This window comes from Camelina sativa, chromosome 12, assembly GCF_030686135.1.
Source record: "Camelina sativa cultivar CO46 ecotype springtype chromosome 12, ASM3068613v1".
In the NCBI taxonomy this organism is placed as follows: domain Eukaryota; kingdom Viridiplantae; phylum Streptophyta; class Magnoliopsida; order Brassicales; family Brassicaceae; genus Camelina; species Camelina sativa.
In genome coordinates this window covers 1,506,515-1,532,538 of record NC_141891.1, presented here as the reverse complement: position 1 = coordinate 1,532,538, position 26,024 = coordinate 1,506,515, and the positions used below count along the sequence as shown (strand labels likewise).

The 26,024-nt window shown below is 35.2% G+C and overlaps 5 protein-coding genes, 1 non-coding gene and 1 pseudogene across 8 annotated transcripts; 4 read left to right on the top strand and 3 right to left on the bottom strand.

The window, feature by feature from the left end:
* The first annotated feature begins 4,457 nt into the window (after nucleotides 1-4,457).
* On the top strand, nucleotides 4,458-6,041 carry LOC104729473 (uncharacterized; annotated as a pseudogene). Its single transcript, XR_015574703.1, has 8 exons — nucleotides 4,458-4,499; nucleotides 4,595-4,694; nucleotides 4,800-4,842; nucleotides 4,947-4,974; nucleotides 5,127-5,228; nucleotides 5,322-5,426; nucleotides 5,634-5,824; nucleotides 5,924-6,041. The product of XR_015574703.1 is annotated as an uncharacterized LOC104729473 (transcript).
* Nucleotides 6,042-6,058: 17 nt separating this feature from the next.
* LOC147930104 (aminopeptidase P1-like) lies at nucleotides 6,059-7,739 on the top strand. Its single transcript, XM_087477684.1, has 6 exons — nucleotides 6,059-6,328; nucleotides 6,435-6,492; nucleotides 6,576-6,674; nucleotides 6,767-7,033; nucleotides 7,104-7,209; nucleotides 7,299-7,739. The coding sequence occupies exons 1-3, from the start codon at nucleotides 6,059-6,061 to the stop codon at nucleotides 6,656-6,658; spliced, it is 411 nt and encodes a 136-aa protein (XP_087333810.1). The 3' UTR covers nucleotides 6,659-6,674; nucleotides 6,767-7,033; nucleotides 7,104-7,209; nucleotides 7,299-7,739.
* Nucleotides 7,740-8,439: 700 nt separating this feature from the next.
* Nucleotides 8,440-10,308, bottom strand: LOC104733108 (F-box/kelch-repeat protein SKIP6). Its single transcript, XM_010452720.3, has one exon. It carries the CDS (start codon nucleotides 9,948-9,950, stop codon nucleotides 8,766-8,768), a length of 1,185 nt encoding a protein of 394 aa, XP_010451022.2. The 5' UTR covers nucleotides 9,951-10,308; the 3' UTR covers nucleotides 8,440-8,765.
* Nucleotides 10,309-14,326: 4,018 nt separating this feature from the next.
* Nucleotides 14,327-18,044, top strand: LOC104729472 (uncharacterized). Its single transcript, XM_087477683.1, has one exon. The coding sequence runs from the start codon at nucleotides 14,984-14,986 to the stop codon at nucleotides 17,663-17,665; it is 2,682 nt and encodes an 893-aa protein (XP_087333809.1). The 5' UTR covers nucleotides 14,327-14,983; the 3' UTR covers nucleotides 17,666-18,044.
* Nucleotides 18,045-18,206: 162 nt separating this feature from the next.
* Nucleotides 18,207-19,731, bottom strand: LOC104729471 (uncharacterized). The gene is made up of 5 exons (XM_010448412.3): nucleotides 19,520-19,731; nucleotides 19,308-19,360; nucleotides 18,759-18,953; nucleotides 18,600-18,677; nucleotides 18,207-18,514 (listed from the first exon to the last, which is right to left on the bottom strand). The coding sequence occupies exons 1-5, from the start codon at nucleotides 19,586-19,588 to the stop codon at nucleotides 18,334-18,336; spliced, it is 576 nt and encodes a 191-aa protein (XP_010446714.1). The 5' UTR covers nucleotides 19,589-19,731; the 3' UTR covers nucleotides 18,207-18,333.
* A 96-nt stretch (nucleotides 19,732-19,827) lies between these two features.
* On the top strand, nucleotides 19,828-19,901 carry TRNAN-GUU (transfer RNA asparagine (anticodon GUU)). The gene has a single exon. It is a non-coding gene; the product is annotated as a tRNA-Asn (tRNA).
* A 616-nt stretch (nucleotides 19,902-20,517) lies between these two features.
* On the bottom strand, nucleotides 20,518-24,549 carry LOC104729470 (uncharacterized). 2 transcript variants are annotated; one of them, XM_010448411.3, is made up of 11 exons: nucleotides 24,036-24,549; nucleotides 23,754-23,870; nucleotides 23,172-23,279; nucleotides 22,965-23,081; nucleotides 22,292-22,861; nucleotides 21,900-22,201; nucleotides 21,704-21,803; nucleotides 21,546-21,605; nucleotides 21,376-21,459; nucleotides 21,157-21,273; nucleotides 20,518-21,015 (listed from the first exon to the last, which is right to left on the bottom strand). In XM_010448411.3, exons 2-11 carry the CDS (start codon nucleotides 23,820-23,822, stop codon nucleotides 20,713-20,715), a joined length of 1,830 nt encoding a protein of 609 aa, XP_010446713.2. In that variant the 5' UTR covers nucleotides 23,823-23,870; nucleotides 24,036-24,549; the 3' UTR covers nucleotides 20,518-20,712. The 2 variants fall into 2 exon arrangements, with proteins under 2 accessions (XP_010446713.2, XP_010446712.2); XM_010448410.3 differs by lacking the exon at nucleotides 23,754-23,870 and having other exon boundaries at nucleotides 24,036-24,546.
* Nucleotides 24,550-26,024: the final 1,475 nt, after the last annotated feature.

Here is a 26,024-nt window from a genome sequence, read left to right as displayed (position 1 = left end):
GAAAGTGACTTCAAAACATTGTCGTCTCCGTGCAGGAAAGAATAGTAGAACATAGCTTTAGGACATCCCTCAGATTTGGCTCAACGTAAGCCATCTTTAGCAAATCTTTGTTCATGTTTTTAAAATTTTCTTTGCTTGTTGTTGATGACATTGGATACTCATCTGATTTTTACCCGGCCGGGACATGTCTCTACAACTATATCAAAAGAGGAAGCGTTGAGGTAAAAAAAAACTAGAACTACAAGGCAACCAACAACCACATATTAAGTATAATTAACTGTTATTGTGATCTATTTAATATTATGGTTTGAGTCCACTTATGTTTGTATTCGCGCTTGTAGCGAATGCAACATATGTTAGTAGTATTCTTGTCCGAACAACTGAATGGGACAACATCAAACCAAACCTCCCTTGGTTGCTTGATGCTATTCGTACTCGATCTATTTGTATAATTGTATCCTATGAGGATAGACACAAGAGATAGAGAGTGATATGATCACACGTGTGTCCCACTTCCTCCACCAACTTGTCGGGGCACCTCGTCGCCGTTTCTTTCTTTCTTTTTGTCCTATCAGCAAAGCTCTCTTCTTTTCTTATAACCGTTACTCTATCAAACGTTGATGTTTTTCGAAATACATTATTAGAGATATTATATAGCTTTATCTTAGTATTTATTACCATATCAAACTTTATTTATCCGAGAGATTCACTATATAGGATTTTTCTATTTGTAAAAGTTGCAAAGGATTTCTTAAAAAAAAAATCTTAGCATATATATTGATGTTGGAGAGAGACCTAACGGATTCTTGTCTTCTTGATACTTTTTTTTACCATAGATTAAACTGATTAACTGAAAATGTTGTTTTATAATGAACCTAACTGATCTATTTCTATGGCATGATACATTTAAAAGATCGATGATTTTTTTTTTTTTGGCAGCAAAAGCAATCAGTGGCTAAATTTCAACTGTTCTAATTTAATATAATCATTAATGGTTGGAGAGTGCTCGGCATTTAGAATTATTGCTACTGGATTTGATCGTTCACAATTATACGGCAACGTATTAAACTTTGTTACTGTTATAATTATACGGCAAATTAAATGGGACCTTTTAAGTGTTATGTCAAAATTCAAGAACCATTACATAATCCGCCACTAAATTCTATTCACTTATTAATATTATTCTACTCATATACTATCATTTATCAATATATAGTCAATTAACATATATATATATATATGTTTATATTAATTTATTAAAACCAAATTATTATAAATTGTAATTATATCTATATAAGTTAGTTTTTGATCTCATTTATATTAGTATAATTAAATCATTTTCCATAAGATTTTATATGACTTCATCAATCATCTCGGAAAAGCGTCTTTAGTTTTCGATTAATCATCTCGAATAATATTTATTTTAATAATGAATCTAAATAATATAATAAATAATAGGTAAGTTTTCTTGCATTTTTGGACAGTAGAAAAACTATTGAAGGAATTAAAATAGCTATAAAATAATAATTAAGGGATTTTTTTAATAATTTTTGTACAATTTTTGAAAAATACTTATTTAACAGAATATTTATGTAATAGAAACTATGAATAATCAATTTATTCAATAAGTTACTAAACTTCTTTAAAAGTATATAATTATATTTTGTTTTATCAATTTCAAACTCACACGACGCGTGGGACATTATCTAGTTTGTTAAAAAGTCAACATAGAATTTGATGATCAATGTTATTGCGAGGTTAATGAATTGGGTAACATTGCAGTTTCCTATATTCTTATCTTATTTTGGTTGAATTTTCATTTGGCTGTACCTAGAGATGTTTTTGCATCTTACAAGGCCGTCCCTTAGCATCCTCGTTTAGGTCCTGATTTATTTGTAATGATATTCTTGTTAATTTGCTGTAAATAACTTTTTCATGTGTTTTAAAAATCTACTAGTAGTACATTGGGATCTATGTGCAGTAAATTTTTTATAAATTAATAATGTTGGGATCATGACATTTTATTAATTTATAGTGATATTAATTTATCTATAAATTAATAATTATTATTTTATAGTATAATTAATTTATAGATTAATAATTATAATTGTTCAAATTTGTTTTTAAAATTGTGAATTGAGACAATTTTAGCAAAATAAGATTAGAGTTTGGATGTTATCAGTTCAGAATTGAATTTGTAATATTTAGAAAACATTATTGACAATAAATTACAAATACTCTATAAAATATCAAAATTAAAATGATTCATATGTAGAAATTGAAAACTTAAAAAAAAAAAAACTTAGCTATTTTTATGACATGTTATAGAGTATTTTCTATCTTTATAGTTTGAAAATACACCATAATAATTGTTTTATAGATTTGAGCTCTTTTAAAAAAAAATCAAATAACTAAAACATATATATATATATATGTACATTTACATGATTATTAATTTATGATATTATTAAAACCGTATTTTACATGAGATTTTTTTTAAGTATTATCTTATTATCTTATCAAATTTAGTTATTTTTATATTGGCCCGATTTGAGACCAGCAAAATTTATTGTGTTTATTAATTTATAGAGGTTTTACTGTATATTGTACTTGCACCGTATAATAGTAAACAAATAGTTTTTAGATTATAGTATTTGGTTTTTGATTTTTGGGATTTTAGTTTTTGTAATAAATTTATTTTTGGTTATTTTTAAAAATATTTACATAAGAAAACATTAAAAAAAAAAATCGTAAGTTTTCCCTAAAATCTCTAATTATGTGGATTCTATTTTTTGTTAATATTTGTAAGGAAATGCTAAAAACTAGTTTTCATATCTTTTTGGGAATCTATATAGTCTAAAATCTTGAATGGAGAAAATTTGGTTTTTGAAAAACAAAATCCAAAAACTATTGGTAGAATCTACTTGCCATTCTGACCTAACGGATTCTTGATACTTTTCTTTACCATCGATTAAACTGGTTGACAGAAAATGTTGTTTTGTAATGAACCTGATCTATTTTATGGCATGATACATTTAAAAGATCGATGTTTTTTTTTTGGCAGCAAAAACAATCAGTGGCTAAAATTCAACTTTTCTAATTTAATATAATCATTATACCGTATGATGTTAACGAGATTAATGGTTGGAGAGTGCTCGGCATTTAGAATTATTGCTACTGGATTTGATCGTTCACAATGTCTTGTCGAGGAGAAGGATTTCTATTTGGCACCTTCATATTTCGTTTGTTAAATATTTATTAAAAAATTGTGGACCGTTGCTTTGCGTCAGCCAATCGCGCCACAAAACTACAAAATTTTACAACCTTGTCGGGCTTTTCCAAAAATGAGTAACCAATATGCAAAAAAGGTGTACTAATTATTTTGATCTAACGTTTGCTTTGTAAATAGGAGAGAAGTTATGGAAAATATATAAAGTTTTGAATTTGATACGACAAAATGCAAGTTGCTTAGATAATAATGAGGTACGAATATTACAGCATCTTTTACACCATTACAGCTTCAGCATCATGGAGTTATTTCTCGTACACTTTGAAGTTTGAACTATAAAATAGTTGTAAATACTACTAGAAAAGGACAAAATAAGATTAGATTTGGTTTTCAATTTGAGTTTTTCAACCGAACGAATTACATATGTACTGTGCAACTTTCACAACCATTATTAAATTAGAATCAAGAATTAAGAACTAACCAAAGGAGGATTACAAAATATATAATGAAGACAAATACATAAGTTTCTTTTTTAATCTGATGACATTTTCTTAGGGCTTACGGTTTAGTTCATAGCCTCATAGGAATGTATTACTCAAATCAAATGTTGGAGAATATGAAAAAAGAATATACCTAACAAACCGTACTAAAAAGACTGAACATCTGAGATTCAGCAGAGTATCAAAATATATGAAAAGAGAATATGCTCATAAATCATACATCGACCGTTTTCTTCACCCTCCAAATTTTGTTTGTTTTTTGGGTTGAAAGAAGATTCTTAGTTATGTATGTTACTATGTGCACTTTGGTATCATGGTCTTACCTTTTTAACCTCACGTAGTTAATGTCAGATATCGATTTCACTACATTAACAACATAAACAGCCTTGCTAATGCTTCTTAATCCACTAGTATACATAGTACGCAAGTATAAGACTAATTATAGTCTAAAGACTCGAAAACGTTACAAGCTTTGATTTGGCTAATACTCGCAGACACGATACAGTTCATCATCAAGTAAAATAAATGGTCCAATTAGTATATGATGAATACATGTATTGTAGACATATATATATATATATATAACTCTCTCCTATCTCGTTAATTATGTATATATGATTTGTCATTTTCTTCACCCACAATCCTGTATAATAATCTAGACCCTCCGAGAGAGCTAGAGAGACATACAAACACATAAATATATAGAAAGAGAAAGACCTAAGAGACAGATGGTGTTGGTGTATGAAGGTTACTGCTTAAAGGAGAAGCAGGCATGCGAGAGATGGGTAGAGAGATACTTCGACGACTGTCTCTGTTACATAAGCGACGACGTGTCGTTCGCACTTGGAATCGCTAACCTCATCTGTTGGGGCGTCGCAGAGATTCCTCAGATCGATCATCTCTAACTTCCGTACAAAGTCAAGTCACTGTGTGTCTCTCTCCTTCCTCCTCGCTTGGGTTGCCGGGTCCGTATATATACACTCATCATCATCTTCAATTTTCATCAGTTATGATAGTAACCAAGTCTCTTGTAACGTTATCTTTATGGTTTTTTATATCAATCGGTGCAGTGACATCTTCAATCTCGTCGGTTGTCTTCTTGAACCAGCTACTGTAAGTTGCACAAACATCCATCATACTGATCTGATGATAAATATATCATTTCATTTTTTATTAGTCTTTTCTCAATTTTTGTCGTCTTTATTTATTTTTAACAGTTGCCGACTCAGCTCTACACAGCCTTTGGTAACATCGTCGTCTTCTCGCAGCATAAACATGTGTCGCACAAAGCTTACGTGTCTTTTTCCATGAAATTATAGTCTATGTTTCGGAATAGTTTAATTTTATTCTATTTACAAGTTTAGCCACACAACTTACACTTTCTTTTTTCGTGATAGCTTTACACCGTGAGCACTGTGGTATTGGTGATCCTGACTATTTACTACGATTACATCTACAAACTTTGTAGACGTGGACGCACTAAGATCTGTCGTCAAACGGTAATTATATATGGTGCTAAATTACAAAATTAAAAGCTGATTACATTGTTATGTGTTGATTAATCATTTAATCATCAGAATTATTTTGTTAAGGATGAAGAGAAGAGACCTTTGAAACCACCGAAGACGACGGGATCTGCTATTTCCATCCCAAAAGGATCTTACAAAGATTCTCCACGGAGTAGAGTTCTATTACACGTACGGATTCTTTAAATAATCATATATGATGCTTATAATGCTTTTCCCCTGCCTACTCTGTTTTTTTCTTGTCGTTTTCTCAAGATTTTGAAGAAACAGAGGAAAAGAGTAACCCTTTTAAAATAAAATTATTACATAATTCCTTATGAGTTATGAAATCTAGAACCTATACATTAGTTTTATTTAATTGTGACTATATATGTTCAGGCCGGCAAGATCGTTGGCAGGAAGCGGAACACCTCCATTAAGATCATCGTATTTTCGAGTTGCTAAGAGTGGGCCTTCGGCTTTGGCAATAGAAAATGGTTCTTCATGGGATGAAGATGAGACAATGACGTCTACGTGTCCTGTCATAACAGGCTAAAACCATTACCCAACCAAGGCCGATACCTAGACCTGTTTGTGATTCTTTTTACTTGGCGAACTAAAAAAATCACTTAGCAAGGGTTGATTGAAAGAACAAATATTGACCCAGATTCTGGACTTCTTGTTCTCAGGCAGGTTTCGGAACGTTTTTGGCTGCATCGGCTAGTCTTCCGCTTCAGGCCAAAAGCTTAGCTTGAAAAGTACGCAAATGCTTCGAGCAGACGGCTTCTTAATGTGCGTGACATATAATAGCATTTCATGCTGACATGGATCCTAACATGGCTCGAGAACTGAGATCTCATGAACGATTCATGATGTGGGAAACAGAGGAGAGGAGAAAGTTTAGAGCTGATTTGAAGAGACTACCACTACCAGTTGCTCCTGTTCAGCCCGACAAGGAAGAAACGTTTCCCAAAGAGTTTGCTTGGGAAAGAATGGGAAATGCTATGGCTGAGCTTCTTGCTAAGTGTAGATCAGAGATGGAGTGTCATGTTCCTCCTGTCCAAGCTTTGGTGGTTCCTTCTGAATGCGACGATGTCGGTCTTTGATTTTGTTTTTTTTTTGACTCGAGGCTCAAAATCATTCATCGATTCTGATAGTTTTAGGTTTTATCTGATCTCGGAACTTTCAATCGCACTTTAGGTTGAGTACGCTTCTTTGCGGGAACAAGGCCGCCGCGATTTCGTATCTGGATTCTCTGGTAGGGTTTTAGTTTCATGATTTTGCGTTTAATCCGATTCCCATAAGAGAGTTGTTGTTACCTTGTTATATTGATCCTTCCAGGTTTGGGGCTTATAACTCAAAATCAAGCAATGCTCTGGACCACCAGTGGCTCATTCTTGAAAGCCATCAGCTCCCGATATTGAGCTTTGGGTGAATAACGTAAGTCTATCATTCCGACACTTTTGTTTTTTGATTTGTGTTTGTTTGAGTCTTCTTTTATTTCCTTAGGCTTTAACTTTTTTGGTTTGTAGAATCTACCTCAAGGTTCAAAAATTGGTGTCTACTCTTGGTGTGTGTCCATAGAAGCTTTTAAAAGATGGAAGACAGCCCTGTCCACAAAGAAGCACACATTGTACGAAATACTGACTCCTCCTCCTTTGGACCCTTCTGAGATGAGCCCCATAGTTTTTCACCGCTTGGACGTTGCTGGACGTTCTATCTCTGACAAATTGAGTAACCTGAGGGAAACACTTGAGAAAGAGCGAGCAAGTGCCTTGGTTGTTTCTGCTCTTGATGAGGTATGTTTCAAAATGATCTCTCTGTTCTCCTTTGCAATAGATATATACTGATTTGTTGTTTGTTTGTCAGGTTGCTTGGTTGTATAACATTAGCGGACCCTTGGTTCATGCTTTTAGCATTGTAAGAAGCGAATCCACAACCCTCTTTGTAGAGACAAAAAAAGTTATCAGATGAGGTACGACTTGAGTAAACTTTATATTTAGTAAAAAAGATTTTGATTATGTAACTTCTGATCATTATTCTCTTATTATTCAACAACTGTAGGGTATTGGTGTGCATGTTCAGGACTTAGCTGATGTCTTCTCTGATGTCTCCCAGCCTGTGTTTCTTCAAAACAAGAGGAGGAAGAAGGTCTGGATGGATCCTGCCACATGCTGTTGTGCTCTTTATTCCCAGCTGGATGAGGAAGAGGTCTTCTTGCAACCTTCTCCTCTCAAATTCTCTGTCTAGTTCTCTGTTAGCATGTCTAGTTCTCTCCTCTCAAATTCTCTGTCTAGTTCTCTGTTAGCATGTCTAGTACTCTGTTAGCATGCTTGCTCAGATACCTTTGTCTATAAATTTTCTCACTTCATGAACCCTGTATAAAGAGAAGAGAAAGAGTTGCTACGCTATATCTGCAACTGATCCTCACATCACGTGTGTCAATATAGAGTTTGCAATGTTATTCGATTCTCGGATTTAATCAAACAACAATTTAAAATCCAACTTAAAATGTTATTCGATTCTCGGATTTTTTAAGATGTACGTACGGAAACAAAACTGAAGTTTTATACAAACTACCAAACAAATAAAGTCATAATTCTACCTCGTGGCATCCAAGAGCCTCTTAACTTATTGCGCTTCAAGTGACTTCCAAAGCCTGTGTAAACTCCAATAACAGCAAGCATCTTCTTCCCTGAAGAAGAGACACTTTTTCTGGTTTTTAAGGTAGCCTTGTCTCTTTGCCTGTGCCAAATCCAATTTCAGTTTCAACAATTCTCCTCTCAAGATCTCTATTAAACAGTTACATTATGTGTTAGTACATGCAGAAGAGAAAAAAAAACATACTATCAGTAGAAAGAATTCAGCTTATTTTGGGGATGTTGTGTTGAAGTAGCTCTTTTCTAACTTCTATATCCATGCAGTATATCAGACCCAGTCACTAAGATTCCAGTCGACATGCTTCTGTTTCAAATATGCATACACTTTCTTATCGAGCATTTCAGACTCCTGACCAAAATTACATCCCTTTGACGCTGCTGGTTCACCGGCGTTGGTTGGGCGGTGACTTCCTCTTGGCAAGACCAGAGGACAATATTGATCAGGACAATGAAAACGATGAACCAGGAAGGCAGAACAGAGCACAAGTGAACAGTTTCCGGACAAAACTTAATACACCAAAATGGCGAACTAAGCTAGAATAAACTTGCATCAAAAAACTAAACAATTCCACATATATAGAGAGAACAACGATAAAGCAAGCATTGAGTCAAATGTGATATAAATAATAGTTCAAACAAGGATTGGGAAGATTAACTGATAAATCACACACGGACCGACGCAGACAATAAGACGCTAGCGCTATATGAGCTTGAAGAGAACATTGGACCGCTCAGTATTCCCCCAGATCTAGCATCCTGGCGCCTCTCCACGGAAATCTCGGCAGAGCAAAGCTCATATTCTCAGAATCTCCAAGATGTGCGTTCCAGAAGATAACAGAGTTCCCAGTTGATTGATTGGTACATCACACATTCACACACGGACAGAAGCAGAGAATAAGACCTTAACGCTATATGAGTTTGAGAGAGGATCAAGATTGAAGATAGCATTGGACCACTCAATCTTCCCCCAAATCTCGTCATCCTCCCGCCTCTCCAAAGAAACCTCGGCAGACCAAAGCTCCATAGTCTCAGAATCTGCAAGATGCGCGTTCCAGAAGATGACAATGTTCCCAGCAGAGTTACTACAGAGTTTGCTAATTTCATATCTAACTTTGGTTTTTCTTGGCCGTTCACCAAAGGTATCGACGAGGATGTATCTGGAACCAGAGAGATACAATTGCAGCTCTTCCAAACCTTTCACATCCTTCCAATCCAACTCATCTGGATGACACCACAGTATCCTCCCGCGAGTACCACGACAGTATAACAATTTCCCTATGACACACCAATCGTGTCTGTTTCCTAGCTTGGAATCTCTCTTCCCGCTTCTCCAGAATTTACCTTCACTTGGCAAAAGTTTGAAGCTCTGGTCATCGTCATCCACGGCGTAAACCTTCTTCTCCTCCTCTATCACCACAATTTGGTTGAGATTATGAGCCAACTTGGGAGTAGTAATGTAACTACTCCAAGTTTGGGTCTTTGGATCGAATACCTCCGCCCAGTTTGAGGAATCATCAGCTTCCTCTCCTCGGCACCCTCCAAAAACGTAAACCTTACCGTCTACTAGGCTTACCGATGGGGAAACACGAGCCATCTTCATGGACGGGACGCGGCGCCATGTCTTAGAGAAACAGTCGAGGAACAAGACTTCGGGAGTTGGATCGCCGTTTATGATTCCACCGATTACATAGATTCCCCAATCCACCACCACGAAAGAGGATGACTCTGGAGCCAAACAGGGGTGCGATGGGATTGGCTTCAGCCGACGGTTACCTGTGAGGACGAACCAACGTGGGGTTGGGTCAGGTAAGATGCGTAAGCAGACGTAGAAAGACGCCTCCGTGCAACCAATGAGTGATCGCGTGCGGCAGAGCTCAGGGGAAGCTACGAGAGTGCGGTGTCTCTTGGAGACGAGAGATAAGGCTGCTTGGTCCAATCTCGAGACGCGAGCCAAGCAACTCACAGCCACCTCGTCCGGCAATCCTGACCACGACGGAGACGCCTCTTTCATCTTCTTCCTCCTTTTAACTTCTGGCTCGGGGTAATTGGACGACATCGTCGTCGACTGCTCTGTAATTGTGGGTTTAAAATTACAGATCTCCACGATCTGATTGATTGGTTATGGATTGATATCAATCTTTTTATTGCGATAAAATTTCTCCTTGTTTAGATCGGCGGATCTGGTGAAGAGAGAGACGACGGTTTCCGACACAAACTAGTTTATAAAATTTTATGGTTTTTTAACAAAAAGGTAAAAGGAAGAAACAAGTACTTGTACCTTTTTTTTTTTTTTTTTTTTTTTTTACTCTGCTGTACTTGTGATTTTGCTTTGTCTTGTAGTTGTCGGCCTAAGGTATTTGACTTGTATTTTTTGGGTATTTAGAAAAACTGGAGAAATCAAATTTAACATATCTGGGGCTTATTATTCTGTAAGCTCTTTTTTACTATTGGATTTAATAATACACATTTGGGCCTTATTACTATGTAGGCTTTGATCTTCCTCATCGAATCCACCGTTCCCTTTAAACCTAGTAAACCTTCTTGTCATGCCGTACTTTGGACGCAAATAATCTAAGCCCTTGTTGCGTGTCACTAGTTGAAAAAGGTGGTGGGCTAATAAGCAATAAATTCACTACACAAAACTAGATTAAGGAGACGGAGATAAATTAGATGTAAAGGATCATCAACCCATGATGAGATTCTTTTCCGTTACGTTGGCTGGTAAATTCAAGCTCCGGCGAAGTGTTGTTGATACGGCGTCGCATAGGCGAATGCATTCTCAAATAAAAGTTGAGAAAAAGCAACAATATCGCACCGTTGAGAACCGCCGAGTTTAAACCCCACGCGCCGATCCCATTGTGTGAAACTATTGCTTGCTAAGCTGTTTTCTTAATTTCTTAAACTGTAGTAGTGGCCATATATATATATATATATATATATCGCATCTTCCTCATCGTCCAAGAAAGGTGAGAGGTCTGAGTTTGAGAAGAAACTTGGTTAGTTTTTCAAGCACCAAATCATAGAAGTACAACAAAGAAACTTGTTTATGCAAATTTTGTGTTACCATTATATTAGTAACCTCATCAATCTTCAGGTAGAACCGTACAAGTACAACAAAGTTACTAATGCTTCAAATATTCCTCTTTTACACTTTCTGGATTCTCAAAATGCTTAGTTTGCTAACTAAATTTTGCATTCGGATTATTCTAAAGCAGTGTGATCAATCATTGTCTAACTAAAACTACACAAAATTTAAATTTGAAATTTTCGGAACTACAACTTTATTACTAGTACGGTACCACCGTTCCCACATTGATGTAACTCGAGTTCTCAAATTTTGAGATTTTTTCTCTATTTTAAAACTTCAAAGTAAATTATTCGTCCGTAACTTTGAATTAACACAACAGAATATAAAATATCTAATTTATCATTCAAATAAACACAAAAAATAGAGAATGAAAGCATTACACATATTTTGTCTCATGGAAAAGTACAAATATTTTGAAACCAAGCAAATAACTAAACTAAGCTTAAAACATTAATAAAAATATATTATTCGAGTTTTTAATCTTTTATAATAAATAGGAAAAGACAGAGGGATTTTTATTTCATCAATAACACATTGTGTTCCATGCATAATAAACAATAGTAGTAAACAATAGTAGTACTATTTAGACATAATAAACAATAGTAGTACTATTGTCTAAATAATGGGGAAAAATGCCAAAAAAAACCCGAAGTTATTTTTATTTGGATGTTTAATACCCAATGGTTTTGGGTTGGAATAAAAATATATCAACTAATAAAAATGTGTCGTTTAAAACCCAAAATAATTAATGTTGTTATTTTCATACCTACGATTTTTCAACAAAATCAAAATTCCAATTTTACCCCCAGTTATCTCATTAATTTTTAATTTTTAATATAAAACTATTGGTTTTCTGCTAACCATATCAAACCGGAATTAACCGGTTATCTTCTCTCTCTTCTTCCTCCTCCTCTCTTTTCTTCATCCACCTCTCTCTAATCCTCGAATCCTTAGAAGGACCGATCAAGCAATCATCAACTTAACTTCACGAGAGGGTAAGAAGAAGAAACTGAATCAGAGCAGAAAAAACCCAGCAGTTTTTAATTCGCGTCCAATTCGGATGCTATGAAGTTAAGAGAATTCCCAGAATTTTCAGAGTTAGGAGTAAATCGAGATCAGTGGGAGGAATTTGGATTGGAGCTTAGAGAGAACAGAGCAACAGATTCGAAATTCGAATTGAAGATGAAGGGAAGCGGGACCCAAAAGCTTGTGTAAGCCCGAAAAACAAGTGTTTTGGGATTTTTTTGAGGCTATAAAAAGATTTGACCACAAAATTCAGACAAAATACAATTCGGAACAACGAAACAAGTAAACTACTTCCCAGTTCCGACACTAACCCAACGATTTCTCTAGCCTCCTTCTTTAGTAATATTGCTTCTGCTCCGATTCAATCTTCGTGACTTGTTTTCGTATTGCTTTCAGATTTGAATCTCTGAAAGCTTTCGCTCTTCTGTGAGTTTATTATTATTAGCTCTGATCGCTGCTTATGCTTATTGGGTTTTTTTTCTTTCTCTGTCTTGATAAAATTTGCTTTTTGGGTGTTTTTTTTTTGTTTTTTCTCGTTATTTGCTTTTGTGATTTGGATTAAAATGAAAAGTTTATTAGAAGAAGATTTGTAAACATTTGATTGAACCCATATTCGAGTATTAATCTTGCAAAGTTCTGATCTGAGTGATCTTTCTCATAGTCTCATCTAATATCCAGTGTAGGTAAATTATATCCGACGATTAGAGAGAGGAGGAGGAAGAAGAGGGAAAGAAGTAGATAACCGGTTAATCCGGTTTGATATGGTTAGCAGAAAACCAATAGTTTTATATTAAAAATTAAAATTAATTAGATAACCAGGGGTAAAATTGGAATTTTGATTTTGTTGAAAAATCGTAAGTATGAAAATAATAACATTAATTATTTTGGGTTTTAAACGACACATTTTTATTAGTTGGTGTATTTTTATTTCAATACAAAACCATTGGATATTAAACATCCAAATAAAAATAATTTCGGATTTTTTTTGGCATTTTTCCCCTAAATAATGTACATAATAAACAATAGTAGTACTAAATAATGTCTCTGTCCTTTTTTCTTTTTTTTTTGGAAGTTAGTCTTGTTTTTTTTTTGGGTTGACTCTGTCGATAAACCATGTTATAACACTATATTAGCAAAGACCTTAATTTCGTGTTAGAACTAAATTAACAAAGACCTTTTATCGTATTGGATAAATATTTCAATTGTTGCACTCAAGGAATTTTTTTTTTTTTTAAATAATCAATTTAGTACATCAACTGTTCTTCTACTTCTATGCAGAACTTCTCAACCATAGTTGTGGTTGGTCAATGAGTCTAATGGTGTGTACCAACTACCAAACCTGTTTTTATTGTTTTAAATTTCATAACATATTCTTTATATTTATAGTAAGAAGGTTGTTATACCTCTTACTGCTGCAAAATTGTTAATTTAATTTATTTTATTGATTTATTATAGTAGATGGTTAAAAACTTACACCTATATTTTGATGGTATAGGAACATGATATATTAATTGGCCATTACCAGCTTAGTTAAGGATGTAAGCCTTAATTATTAGAAATTCTGATGTATCTTTATTAGAGTTGCTTTTTTTTGACATCATATTATTAGAGTTGCTAGCAAAAGCATATGATATAATATTTGACAAGAAATAATGTTACTAGTCTTTTTAAAATGTTATGGAGTCCAAAGTAGGCAAAAGCATCCCCACACCCCAACCTTACATTTATCATAGGCGGATACATATTTCGTCTGTTTCAACCAACATCTTACACAATGCAATTTCATATAGTAATCAAAAAAGTAAAAGTTCTGACGTATCATTAATATATATGTACATGTTGTACAATTAGTATTATTATCCTCTCGCAAGCAGCTAGCTAAGCTTAAAGAAGTAGAATTTGTTTCCTTAATAAACCCGCAATTGCAAGAGTTGACTAGTTTAATAGTAATGCGTTTCTTTTGGGATACGATAAAAAGAAGACAAAAATTGTGTTTTCCTGAGTCATACTATTTTTTTTGTCTTGTTTTCAGAAACAAAAAAATAGGATTATTACTACTAAATGTCAAATACAGCATATGCTATGTTGATATTCCCACTAAATAGTTCTTTTTAATGTTATTTGACTTATTTCTTCTAAGTCTTTTTCTTTCTTTCTTTCTGTGTTATTTGACTTGAAAAAAACCTTAGCCTTATAAATCATACTATTCATTTATTAAGAACTATATGATTAGAGGAATTGAATACACTATACACATTACCACCACCATACATTATTATTGTATTAAGAAACCCCATGAACCACCCACTCTTGCTCCTGGGTATTGTGAAAGTCAATGCCTTTTTCTTCAACAGTGTGTAAAGAAGATAGAGAGAGAGGCCATTGTAGTAGAGATTAGAGAGTAGTAAATGAAATGAGAGATTAGTGGTGAAAGGGGTCACCTTTGCTTTTGTATTCAAAGACAGTTCCTTTAAGTTCAATTACTGTTGAAAAGATTGATTTCTCTTAGTATTCAATTTCTGAATTTCTATACAAAATTTTGGGATCTGTTTTTTTTTTTTTTTTTTTTTTTTTCTTTTGCTTTATAATTTTTATTTATTTTTATTTTTATTGTTACCAATCATCCTTTCTCTCTTCTCCTGAGAGAGACTAGACTGGTCCTAGGGTTTGAGCTGCTTTTGACTCTTCTCATCTCTCTTTCTTGGATTCCTCCTTATGTGTTGTTTTCTTCTTTCTCGTACTTTTGTTCGTTCAACTTGTTCCCCTTTTACTTTCTTCTTCTTTCTTCTTCTTCCGTCAATTTCGTTTCCTCACTCTTTGAAATGCCTAAACCGCTCTAATCTCTAAGAAAGTTTCCATTTTTGAGCTCTCTCTTCTTTGATCTGTTTCAAAGTTCTTATCTTTTTTACTTCTAGGGTTTTATAATGAGCTACAAGACAAACCCTTTTTGCTGAAATCTCCTCCTTAAATTCACTATGCATTTCTCTCTGTGGAAGCAAATTCATCACTGTGCGTCTCTCATCTTAGACAAGAGTAAGAAGAGCAGGAGAAGACGAGATGGTGGCTCTGATTCCTCTGTCAATGTCAAGAAAAAAGCTGCAATGCTTCGGAAATTGTATGAAGATAAGCTCAGGGAAGCTTTGGAGGAAGCTTCTGAGAATGGCTCACTCTTCAAATCCCAAGACATTGACCAAGATAACGGTCATGGAAGCTTGGGTCGTTCCAGATCCTTAGCTAGGCTTCACGCCCAGCGTGAGTTTCTACGCTCCACTGCTTTAGCAGCTGAAAAGATTATAGAATCTGAAGACTCTCTTCCTGAGCTCCGTGAAGCTTTGACCAAGTTCCTTCAAATGTACCCAAAGTATCAAGCTTCTGAGAAGATTGATCAGTTAAGATCTGATGAGTACAGTCACTTATCGGGTTCTAAGGTATGTCTTGATTACTGTGGATTTGGTCTCTTCTCTTATGTTCAGACTCTGCACTATTGGGATACTTGTACTTTTAGTCTCTCTGAGATTACTGCGAATTTGAGTAACCACGCGCTCTACGGTGGAGCTGAGAGTGGAACTGTGGAACATGATATCAAAACTAGGATCATGGACTATTTGAACATCCCTGAGAATGAGTATGGTCTTGTTTTCACAGTAAGCAGAGGCTCTGCTTTCAGATTGTTAGCTGAATCTTATCCTTTCCAGTCCAATAAGCGGCTTTTGACAATGTTCGATCACGAGAGCCAGTCTGTGAATTGGATGGCGCAGACCGCTAGAGAGAAAGGCGCAAAGGCTTACAACGCTTGGTTCAAATGGCCTACTTTGAAGCTTTGTTCTACTGATTTAAAGAAACGTTTGTCTTATAAGAAGAGGAAGAAGAAGGACTCTGCGGTTGGGTTGTTTGTGTTTCCTGCTCAGTCTCGTGTTACGGGTGCTAAGTATTCTTACCAGTGGATGGCTTTAGCTCAGCAGAACCATTGGCATGTGTTGCTTGATGCTGGTTCTTTAGGTCCCAAAGATATGGATTCGCTTGGTTTGTCATTGTTCCGGCCTGAGTTTATCATTACCTCGTTTTACCGGGTGTTTGGTCATGATCCGACAGGATTTGGTTGCCTGTTGATTAAAAAATCAGTTATGGGGAGCCTTCAGAGCCAGTCTGGTAAAACAGGATCAGGAATAGTGAAGATCACGCCTCAGTATCCATTATATCTCAGCGACTCAGTAGATGGTCTTGACGGATTGGTTGGTTTTGAAGATCATGATGAAGATATAAGCAAAGAAGCTCATCGTCCTGCAACTCAAATGCCGGCTTTCTCTGGTGCATACACTTCGGCACAAGTGAGGGATGTGTTTGAAACAGAGCTCCTAGAAGATAATATATCCTCTGATAGAGATGGAACTACTAGCACCACAATTTTTGAAGAAACCGAGAGTGTTTCAGTTGGAGAACTGATGAAAAGCCCGGTTTTTAGTGAAGATGAGTCATCAGACAATTCGTTTTGGATTGATTTGGGTCAAAGTCCTCTTGGATCTGATCAGCATAACAAAATTGCTTCTCCATTGCCACCAATCTGGTTTACCAACAAGAGAAACCACAAACAACGACACTCACCTAAACTAATACCCAAGAGTTACAGCAGTCCAATGTATGATGGTAATGACGTCCTTTCCTTTGATGCTGCTGTTATGTCAGTCACAGAGCCCGGGAAAAACTCGACTCCCTCACGGAACAGGAGAAGCTCTAGTAGTAATTTCCATGTTCAAGAGATACAAGAAGAAAAATACGGTCATAGCTTGGCTAATGGCTCAAAATCTTCCAACATTTCATCAGAAATCAAAGATAGTGCTATTAGACGAGAAACAGAAGGAGAATTCAGATTACTGGGAGGAAGAGATGGTGGTAGAAGCAGGCTATTGGGTGTGGAAGATGAACATCCAAGCAAAGGAAGACGAGTTTCGTTTAATATGGAACGTGTTAGTCATAGCATAGTAGAGCCCGGTGAAGCTTCTCTAGCTAGTGTCTATGACGAAGAATACCATAACACTAGTGATATTGACAATGAAGACGATGAAGGTGCGGATGATGAATGGGATAGGAGAGAAACAGAAACCGAGATTGTTTGCAGACATATCGATCATGTGAATATGTTAGGTCTTAACAGAACCACAACGAGACTGAGGTTTCTGATAAACTGGCTTGTCGTATCGTTACTGCAACTACAAGTACCTGAATCAGGAGGCAGAAACATGAATCTTGTGCAGATATATGGGCCAAAGATCAAATACGAAAGAGGAGCAGCGGTTGCATTCAATGTGAGAGATAAAAGCAAAGGTTTTGTTAGTCCTGAAATTGTTCAGAGACTCGGTGAAAGAGAAGGTATATCTCTTGGCATTGGTATATTGAGTCACATACGCATAGTGGATGATAAACCGAGGAACTATAGAGCTCGGACTAAAGAAGATAGTGCTTTGCACTTGCAGAATGAAGCCGGGAAAAACGGGTTTATAAGATTTGAGGTTGTTACAGCTTCTCTTAGCTTCTTGACAAACTTTGAAGATGTTTACAAGTTGTGGGCTTTTGTGGCCAAGTTCCTAAACCCTGGTTTCAGCAGAGAAGGTTCGCTTCCTACTGTTGAAGAAGAAGAAGCAGAGGATTCAGAGACGTGAGTTTGTAGTAGAAAAGCACAAAAGCCACAACTTTTAGAGGGTGACTCGGAGAGGCTGACATAACCAATGATTGTATCATCAAGGAGTCGATGTGGTTCACACTCCTGAACCGTTACACGGTTTGATCGCTCCCCTGGAGATTGATGGAGGGTACAGAACTGTGAATTTGAGAGATTTTTGGTATGGCTTGTAACCTGAAGGCATCACTTATCGACCCAAAGATTCCCACCTTTTGGTAAATTTGGCTTTCTGTTTCTGTTTTTTTTTGTGATGTTGTGAGAGAACATACAATTTCTGAAAATTTTCAGAAACTTGTAGAATTTATTGTAAGTTGCTACAAAACTGATTTAGATCAAATATATACACTTAGATTCTTCTATATTGTCCTTGTAGCAAGAGATAATCTCAGATTACTAATGTTATTGGCCTTCACGTTGATTATGTCACATGTTCCTCCAGTTCATTAACTATTCATCTCAATCGATCCAACACGAACGAGGATCACTTTTGGCTTTGCTTGGACAAACACGAACGAAGCGAATTGTATTGAGAGTGTTTGAGCAAATATTAGTAACAAATAAAACATCTGATACATGTAGCAGCAGTAGTAGGAGTAGCCAAAAAGGCTAACTAAAACAAAAATGTTATGGAATTTTACATCTTAAGTTTCATTTCCTCTGTCGCTGCTTCTTGGCGGAAGCAGCACCAGTGGCAAGTCGGAGAGCTTGGCCAGAGTTCTTGAGAACTGAAGACGATCTTGGGACTTGCGCTCTCCTCATCTTCAAGAAATCTAGCCCACTTTTCAAGCATTCCGGTGGCGGAATATCTTTGTAAATAACCGTTTCGACCCTGCACACACCAAAAAGACGCTTAATCAAAGCAAATCAGAGAGTAATGTTAAAACAAAATTTAAGCCAAGAGTAGATGATCATACCCTGAGCTTTTTTGCTTTTTCTTTCTTGGGGCTTCGTCTATGATCTCCTCTTCTTCAGAATCCGACCCAGCTTTTTGTCTATGAAATGTGCCAATGTTAGACAACATTCTTTCTAGCTTAAAGTGTTTAATCATAGAGAGAAATAAAGGATGTTAATACTTTTCTCGTTCAGCAAGAAAGTCGATGATGTCTTTGGAAAGGAATCCCTTCTTTGCAAGAGCTTCAGAGTTATCCTCAGGTTCTTCTGCTTCTTCTTCTTCTACAACATCTTCTACTGTTTCAATCTTTTTAGATTTTCGAGGCGTTATTTGCTCTGCCATATGCTTGCGCCTCTCTTTCTTTTCACGAGAAATCCTACCATAAGAGAAAGCAATCTCATTAAAGAATCCACACATTCCCAACTTATATCCCTCTAAAAAAACTTCAGAGATCAACAAGTTCACAAACAAAGCTTAGGACTTTGCTAGGATTTAAGCTTGGTGACATATATAAACTAACTACTAATAAAACACCACTCTCTAAAAGGCCAAAGAAGGATTACACAACACATAACTAGCAACTCTTTGCATAGTTTTTGCTAAGAACTGACAATCAAAGCAACTTTTCAAGTCTTCAGAAACAATCAAAGCGAATCACTAATGAACAAAACCATAAAAATAGCTGAGCTTGCGAAAGAGGGAGGAGCAATGTGTGTGTGAGAAAACAAACCTAGCCTTGTTCTCTCTCTGTATCTTCCTCAACGCTGCATCCTCAAGCTTCGCCTGAAACAAGTCAAAAACACCACAGACAGATAAGAAAAATGCAATATTTTGAATCGAGGTGTTTCAGGTAAATCCAAGTAAGAGTAAAGGTACGGAAGAAGAAGAAGAAGAACAACAAACGAGACTAGGAAGGAGGTAGAAGACGAGTAAGTTTTATACCTGCTCCTGGGTGAATTCTTCAGGTGCATCGGAATCGGAATCCCGGTCTTTATTATTATTATCCGACATGAGAATCTGATTGAATCTTCTTCGCCGGTCTAGGGTTTTCTTCTCCGTTCTTAGGGTTTAACGGCTCTGCAAAATTCCCAATTCTCACCACCACCACGATTACAGCACTCTTCTAATCAGTGTTCTGTGTTTTATTGATGGGCTTCTTTTGGGCTCTTGTTCGCCTTTCTATTCAAGCCCATTAACTAAGGAAACTAAAATTGTCTATATAATACTTCTCTTTGACACGTCTAACAAAAGCTGGAATAGCTCAGCTGGTTAGAGCGTGTGGCTGTTAACCACAAGGTCGGAGGTTCGAACCCTCCTTCTAGCGCTTTTTGTGACTTTTGCTTCTTCTCGGGATTTTTCTTTTTTGAAGGCTTCATATAAAAGCAACTCAATTTCTTATACCCCTCCTCGTATACAAAAAAAGGATACATCAATTTATAACCTTCACAAAAGCTAAACATATAGTTACAAGAATAAATACTTTACTAAATCAAGAAGCCGACCAAAATGAGTATGGTACGAGTACGAGACCAGGATGCTGACCATAAATATAGTAACAGACACGAAAAAACAAATAAGACAAAAACTCTCTACTCAACAAAACAAAAAAAATGGTGTACACATATATGTTTATGGGAGATTCTCAAAAATAGCACCATAATAAGTTTTTGTTTCAAACTTAGCACAACATCTCTAAAATTTCAAAAATAGCACTAATTAATCTTCTAAAATTAAATCCTAAATTCAAAATACTAAACCCTAATCCTCAAAACTATACCCTAAATGTGAAATTGAGAACCCAAACATAATAAAACAAATTCTAAAAATTAATTTTAAATATTTTAATGTGTTAAATAGTGATATTTTTGGAAATTTATGAAATGTGTGCTATAATTGTCCATAAAACTTGATTTAGTGCTATTTTAGGGTATTTCTCTATATTTATAGCATTACATATAAAAATCAATTAAATGAATTATTATTACATCACTTTTATAGTTCAATAAGTAAAGAACACAACAATATCTATATATACTCTCAGCCAACCAAAAACCAATAACAATTTTTTAACTCTTGCGCTCTACTTTACCCTCCTCTCAATCCAAATCTATACAAATATTATTATATCACATTTTTCATTGATGCAAAATCAACCTGAAACTGAAGTCATATGGTACTACTTGAACCAACTCCATTAGTGATTCTTTGTTCTTTCTCTCCATACACTTATTTGCTTCTTCTCTTAGTTTGTCAGGCAATTGAAGGCATATCCAATCCAGCAATGATTCCAAATCCTTGGCAAAGTCGAGTAAATACCAATCTAATACCTTTGGAAGCACTAGTTTGTTGTTCTTTGATATCCCAACTGATGCTTGAAGATAATCTTTCTTTGCCGTTTCTAGCTCTTCCTCTACATTAGCTGCTGTGTACACTCTTACCTTCAGTTTTTTAAAAAAGGTAAGATAAAAAGGTTGTTAACTTTAGTTTCATGATGTGTTTTTAAACTCATGTCTGAAATTACTTGAAAGTTTTCATATTTGCCATATTGAATCTAATATGATATTAAGTACACAACTTACAGCAGGAGAGGACCAGCTTCCACAGGACAAGGCAAATGTGACCAGAGGCTCTGACCATTCCAATCCAAATGTGCTATGAGCTCTCATCTCTTCATGTGTTGCGGTTTTGGGACAAGTCTTTTCCAAAACAATAAGCAGAGAGGAAACAAATAAAAATAAGAACCAAGCTTTGATTCAATGGTACACAGTTTAAAGAAAAAGAGAAAAAGGGACACTTACGAATTTCAAGTGGTATGGAAGTCTCAAGATGAAATGTTCGATTGTGATAGCATTGAGAGAGTGGCCTCCTACAATTATGGTTGCCTGACACAACAAAGAGAAGAAATGAATATAAACCTATAAAAAATGTTAACGCGCAATGATGTCAACTTTGAGTTAGAATCTAAAACCTTCTGCATCAGTGCTACAACCATTTCAGGTGTCCCCGGAATTCCATGCTCCAAGAATGCCTATAAAGGTAAATTGTAAACAAGACATCATCAGCTAATTCAACATTTTACATACATTTCTCAATCTCTATCATACAAAGAAATCATAGAAGTCTCACATTCATCACACATGAGTTATAAGTATTTATCCAGAATGCAAGCTTCTGCTGGTGGCTAAGACCGTCTAGATTTACAATGGAAAGCTTATTAAGCAGAAACCTGAAGAAATATATGGTTACACAAAAAACATGAGTCTAGTGTATTGAATCATTGTAGAAAGTTTCATATTATTTTCATAAAAAGGAAGAAACTTACTTGAGACGATGGATCAGAAATGAAGCATTGATTCTTCTTCCAAGATCAACTGAAGATGCATCAACCGAGCAAAGATGCTTGTATGCACCAAGTTCTCTTGTTCTCCATTCTGAACAGTTACTATATGGATCCAAGACAATGTCCTTCGACGAGCTAATCCTCAAGATAATAGTCACCAGACATTTCAGTAAATCCTCTGAAACTCTGTTTGCTACATTTCCACTTTGTAGTGTTTTGTCTTCCGAAGATGAACCTGAAACACTCTCCTGTGCTTTGTCATGATCAGCTAATCTATCATCTACCTGAACAACCGAAAACACACAAAAAGGAGAAAACTTTCAGAAGAAATCTATAGATTCATGCATTAATGAAAACGTAAACGTTTTACTTACCTGCAATTCTGAGTGTTTATCAGCTGCTGCTTCCGGTTTGATCAAAGGTTTCTTCTTCTTCACAGATGTCAAGAACCTGCCAATCTTCTTCTCAGGTGATTCTTTATTTTTCTTGTCTTTTGAAGCATTACTAGAGATCTGGTTCTCTTTCCCCCTTACATCTACTGGCTTAGTAACACTGTTTATATTTGGTTTAGGCGACGCTTGTTTGCCATTAACCACTCTCTGACCACCACTTCGGTCATTAACTGTTTGATCAGAGGAGAAGAGTTTCCTGCTTGAGATGCTTCTGCTAAGACTATGATGACCCTGTTGATGCTTTTTAGGGGGAGTGATCATAGAATTGAACTCGTGTTGCGACATGGATTTTGAACGCTGGTGTTTACTAGTACTGCTTCTAACAGGCGAATTCTCGTTCAGACCATTGTTGTTATTAGGACTCTCCAGATTCCTCTTTGAAGATATGTAAACAGCTTCTTGGTATAAACCTTGTCTAAAGCTTACAACTTGCTCTTCTAACCGAACCACTTCCTCTTCAAGAACAGCTACTTCAGCAAGAAGCTCCAATGTCTAATCAAAACCCCGGGGAGAAAATGACACAAAAATCAAACACAAAAAGAACAACAAGTTTGATACATAATTCAAAAATCCAGCATTCAGGTGTCTTTCTTACATGTCGAGGGAGGTAAGAAGGAAGACGAGGTAAAGCTCCTAAAGGTCTAGTGAAAGCCCTCTCCAATGCTCTATGCACATTCTCCTCTTGTCTCAGCTTCCTCTTTAGCTTATCAACCTTAATACAAACAAGAACATGTTTTAGACTCACAACTCATCAACTCAAAGAAAGTGAAATTTTGTAAAGAATAGTTCATCTTCATCATACATCTTGTAGCAAATCCATTTTCTTTTCTCTGTTAGCTCGACGCTTATTAACCAGAGATTTGCCTGAATTAGCAACAGCTCCATTACTATCCATCTTCTTCTTGTCCTCCTTTGAAGATTTCATAATACCACGAAACATCATTACTCATATGAACCAAAAAAAAAGAAACACACTGGAGCTAATAGAGAAAACAGAAAAGAAGAAGAAACTATAGCTCTGAGAGCCTTTGATAGTGGGAAACAACACACACTTCCAGATGGAGGAGGATAAGAATTGAGAGTATCGATCACTTTCACTGTGACCAGTAAAATCACTACGAATAACTATATTTTTTTAGAAAGAACAAAAAAAAAAAAAAAAAGCAAAGGTTCGGTTGGTAAATAGTCCAATGTAGAAGGCAAGAATCTTAAAGAGAAAAAAATATCTGGAAATCCAAATTATCATTCTAAAGGAACAAACTTTTTTTGCAGAGACTAAAACATATCCACCAAAAAAAAGATTACCCAAAAGAGAAAAAGCAATCAAAATTGAGTTCACAAACAAAAAGTGATAAGAGAGAGAGAAAAGGAAAAAGAAAGATACATGATTGGTGTCATGCTTTGAAGGAGCTTTCATGGAGGAAAGAGCAGCTCGAACACTAGTGTTCATCATCGCTTCTCTCTCTCTCTATTCAACTTTTGCTTTCTCTCGACTCTTTAACTGATGATATAAAACCCAAGAGAGAGAGAGAGAGAGAGACCCATCAAGATTAAAAAAAATAAAAACATAATAAGAGACAGAGAAAACAAAACAGAAGTAAAAAGAAAGAAACATAGAGTTAAATGTATAAGAGGTAAAAGGACAATTAAAGAAGTAAGTAAGTACCTTTGGCTTAGTAGACAGAGCGGGAAAACTTGAAGATAAAGCGACCAAGAAGAAGATGCAGAAAAAGGCTGGCATGTGTATTAATTCTCAAGCTTATCTTTCCCAAAGATCCACACTTTTTTTTTTTTATATTACAATTTACTGTAATTAATTTCGTCAGTTTTATAATCTCGAACAGAGCAATGGAAGAAAGAAGACTAGAGCAGAATCCCTCTTATTGGATGGAGGTGAAAAACAAGTATCAGAAAACGACGACAGATCAATGTTTTTTTTTATAATCGCCAATTAAAGAATTGATTTTTTATATATAAGTTAGAGGTTTCTGAAAACTGTGGAAATGGTGTTGTTTGTATATCGGAGGAGAAGATGGGAGATCTGAGTGACGAGAGCGTTCGAGCTGGAGGAGAGAATTGTGGAGAGATGAGGACAACTAGAGAGAGAGAGAGAGCTTACTTTTTTATCTCCCCATTTTTTATTAATTGTAATTTTGGTATTTAGTGGCTTTAGTGCTTTCATTTTCCATCTCTATCTTTCACTTCTTATAACATAAATTTTTATATATTTTTAATAATAAAAACAATAAAATTATATTATACTGTATTTATTATTTTCTGAATATAATTATTTTCTAAATTTTAAGATAATGAAAACTATGTAAACCGAATTATATGACTTATGTGATCAGTTAATTAAGAGAAATTTCATATATCATTTATAGAAGAAAAAAAAAATCATTCGAATTGGTTTGTCAAGTTTGAAGGTGTTATAGACATAGTGGATGGAGTTTGGTGGTTTACAGCTTTTTTTTTTGTTTCAAGGTTTTTTTCCTTAGTGTGAGAGTGATGATAATTTGTTGTACAAATTAGATATGGAAAATCCAAAAATTATTGGTCACTGCTATTTTTATTTTTTTGTCAATGGTCACTACTATTCAGTCTACTCTAGTAATAGCAGTTTAAAAGCTGTCATTCGACTATTCTATATAAATACTTTCCAATTTCAATTCTTAATCTTATAGTGATTTTTTTTGTATGAAGGATACCTCAAATCAAGTAAATAGTATTTGTTTTCCTTTTTTTTTTCTGGGTAAAGGGATCAAGTGAATCTTACATCGTGTTTGATTGATTAGTTTAAAAGGAGCTTATAAATTATTGATTAGGGATTTTATATTAAGTACTAATTGTTATGTAATCAATTATGCAGGCTGTACTTAAACTTAAACACAAGCGTTTTGTTTTTGCAGAGTTAAAATTCTGATACCTTTTAGATAAAGCAAAGGTAACGTGCTACTTAATTATGATGCTAACCAAAAAAAAAAAAAAGTAAAAAAACTTGTAAGATGCTGACATCTCACTAGTCTCTCTATAACCTTTTTAACATTTGATTTCATTTCTCCTTTTTGTGCTGTCTAATCGAACGATCCACCATCACCACCAAAATAAAAGAAGTAATTAAGCAAATTTAAAGACGATCAGGGTAATAATATTGATATGTTTTTCCTATTTACTTGAAATGTCTCGATAAAACTTTTTGTAATTGAAAAAATAAACAACTTAATGAGTTAGTGTGTTTGGTTATGTTTTGTTTTCTGTCAACTTAAGAGTTAATGACATTTAAGTTTTGATAAACCGTGTAGACAAAACTCATAAAACAAAATCATCAAAAACCAGAATTATATGGAACATGTTGGGTCCTGAGATTAAAAAGGTAAACTCATTAAAAGTGGAAATGACATACCACGGAAAAAGGAAGTATTATGAAAAAAAAAAGGTGATTTGCAATTATTATTTCAACCCAATGGACACATTTTTGATACTCCGAGGCTAAGCGTGGTAATATTATACGATCAAAATAGTTAATCAACTAACATGGCTGGATATAGTAATAGTAGTAGTAGTATAAATTAATTAAAAGGTGGATTAGGTATAAATAATGAATGGAAGAAATAAATGATAACTTTGGCAGATTCTAATAAGCATTAGCACGTGA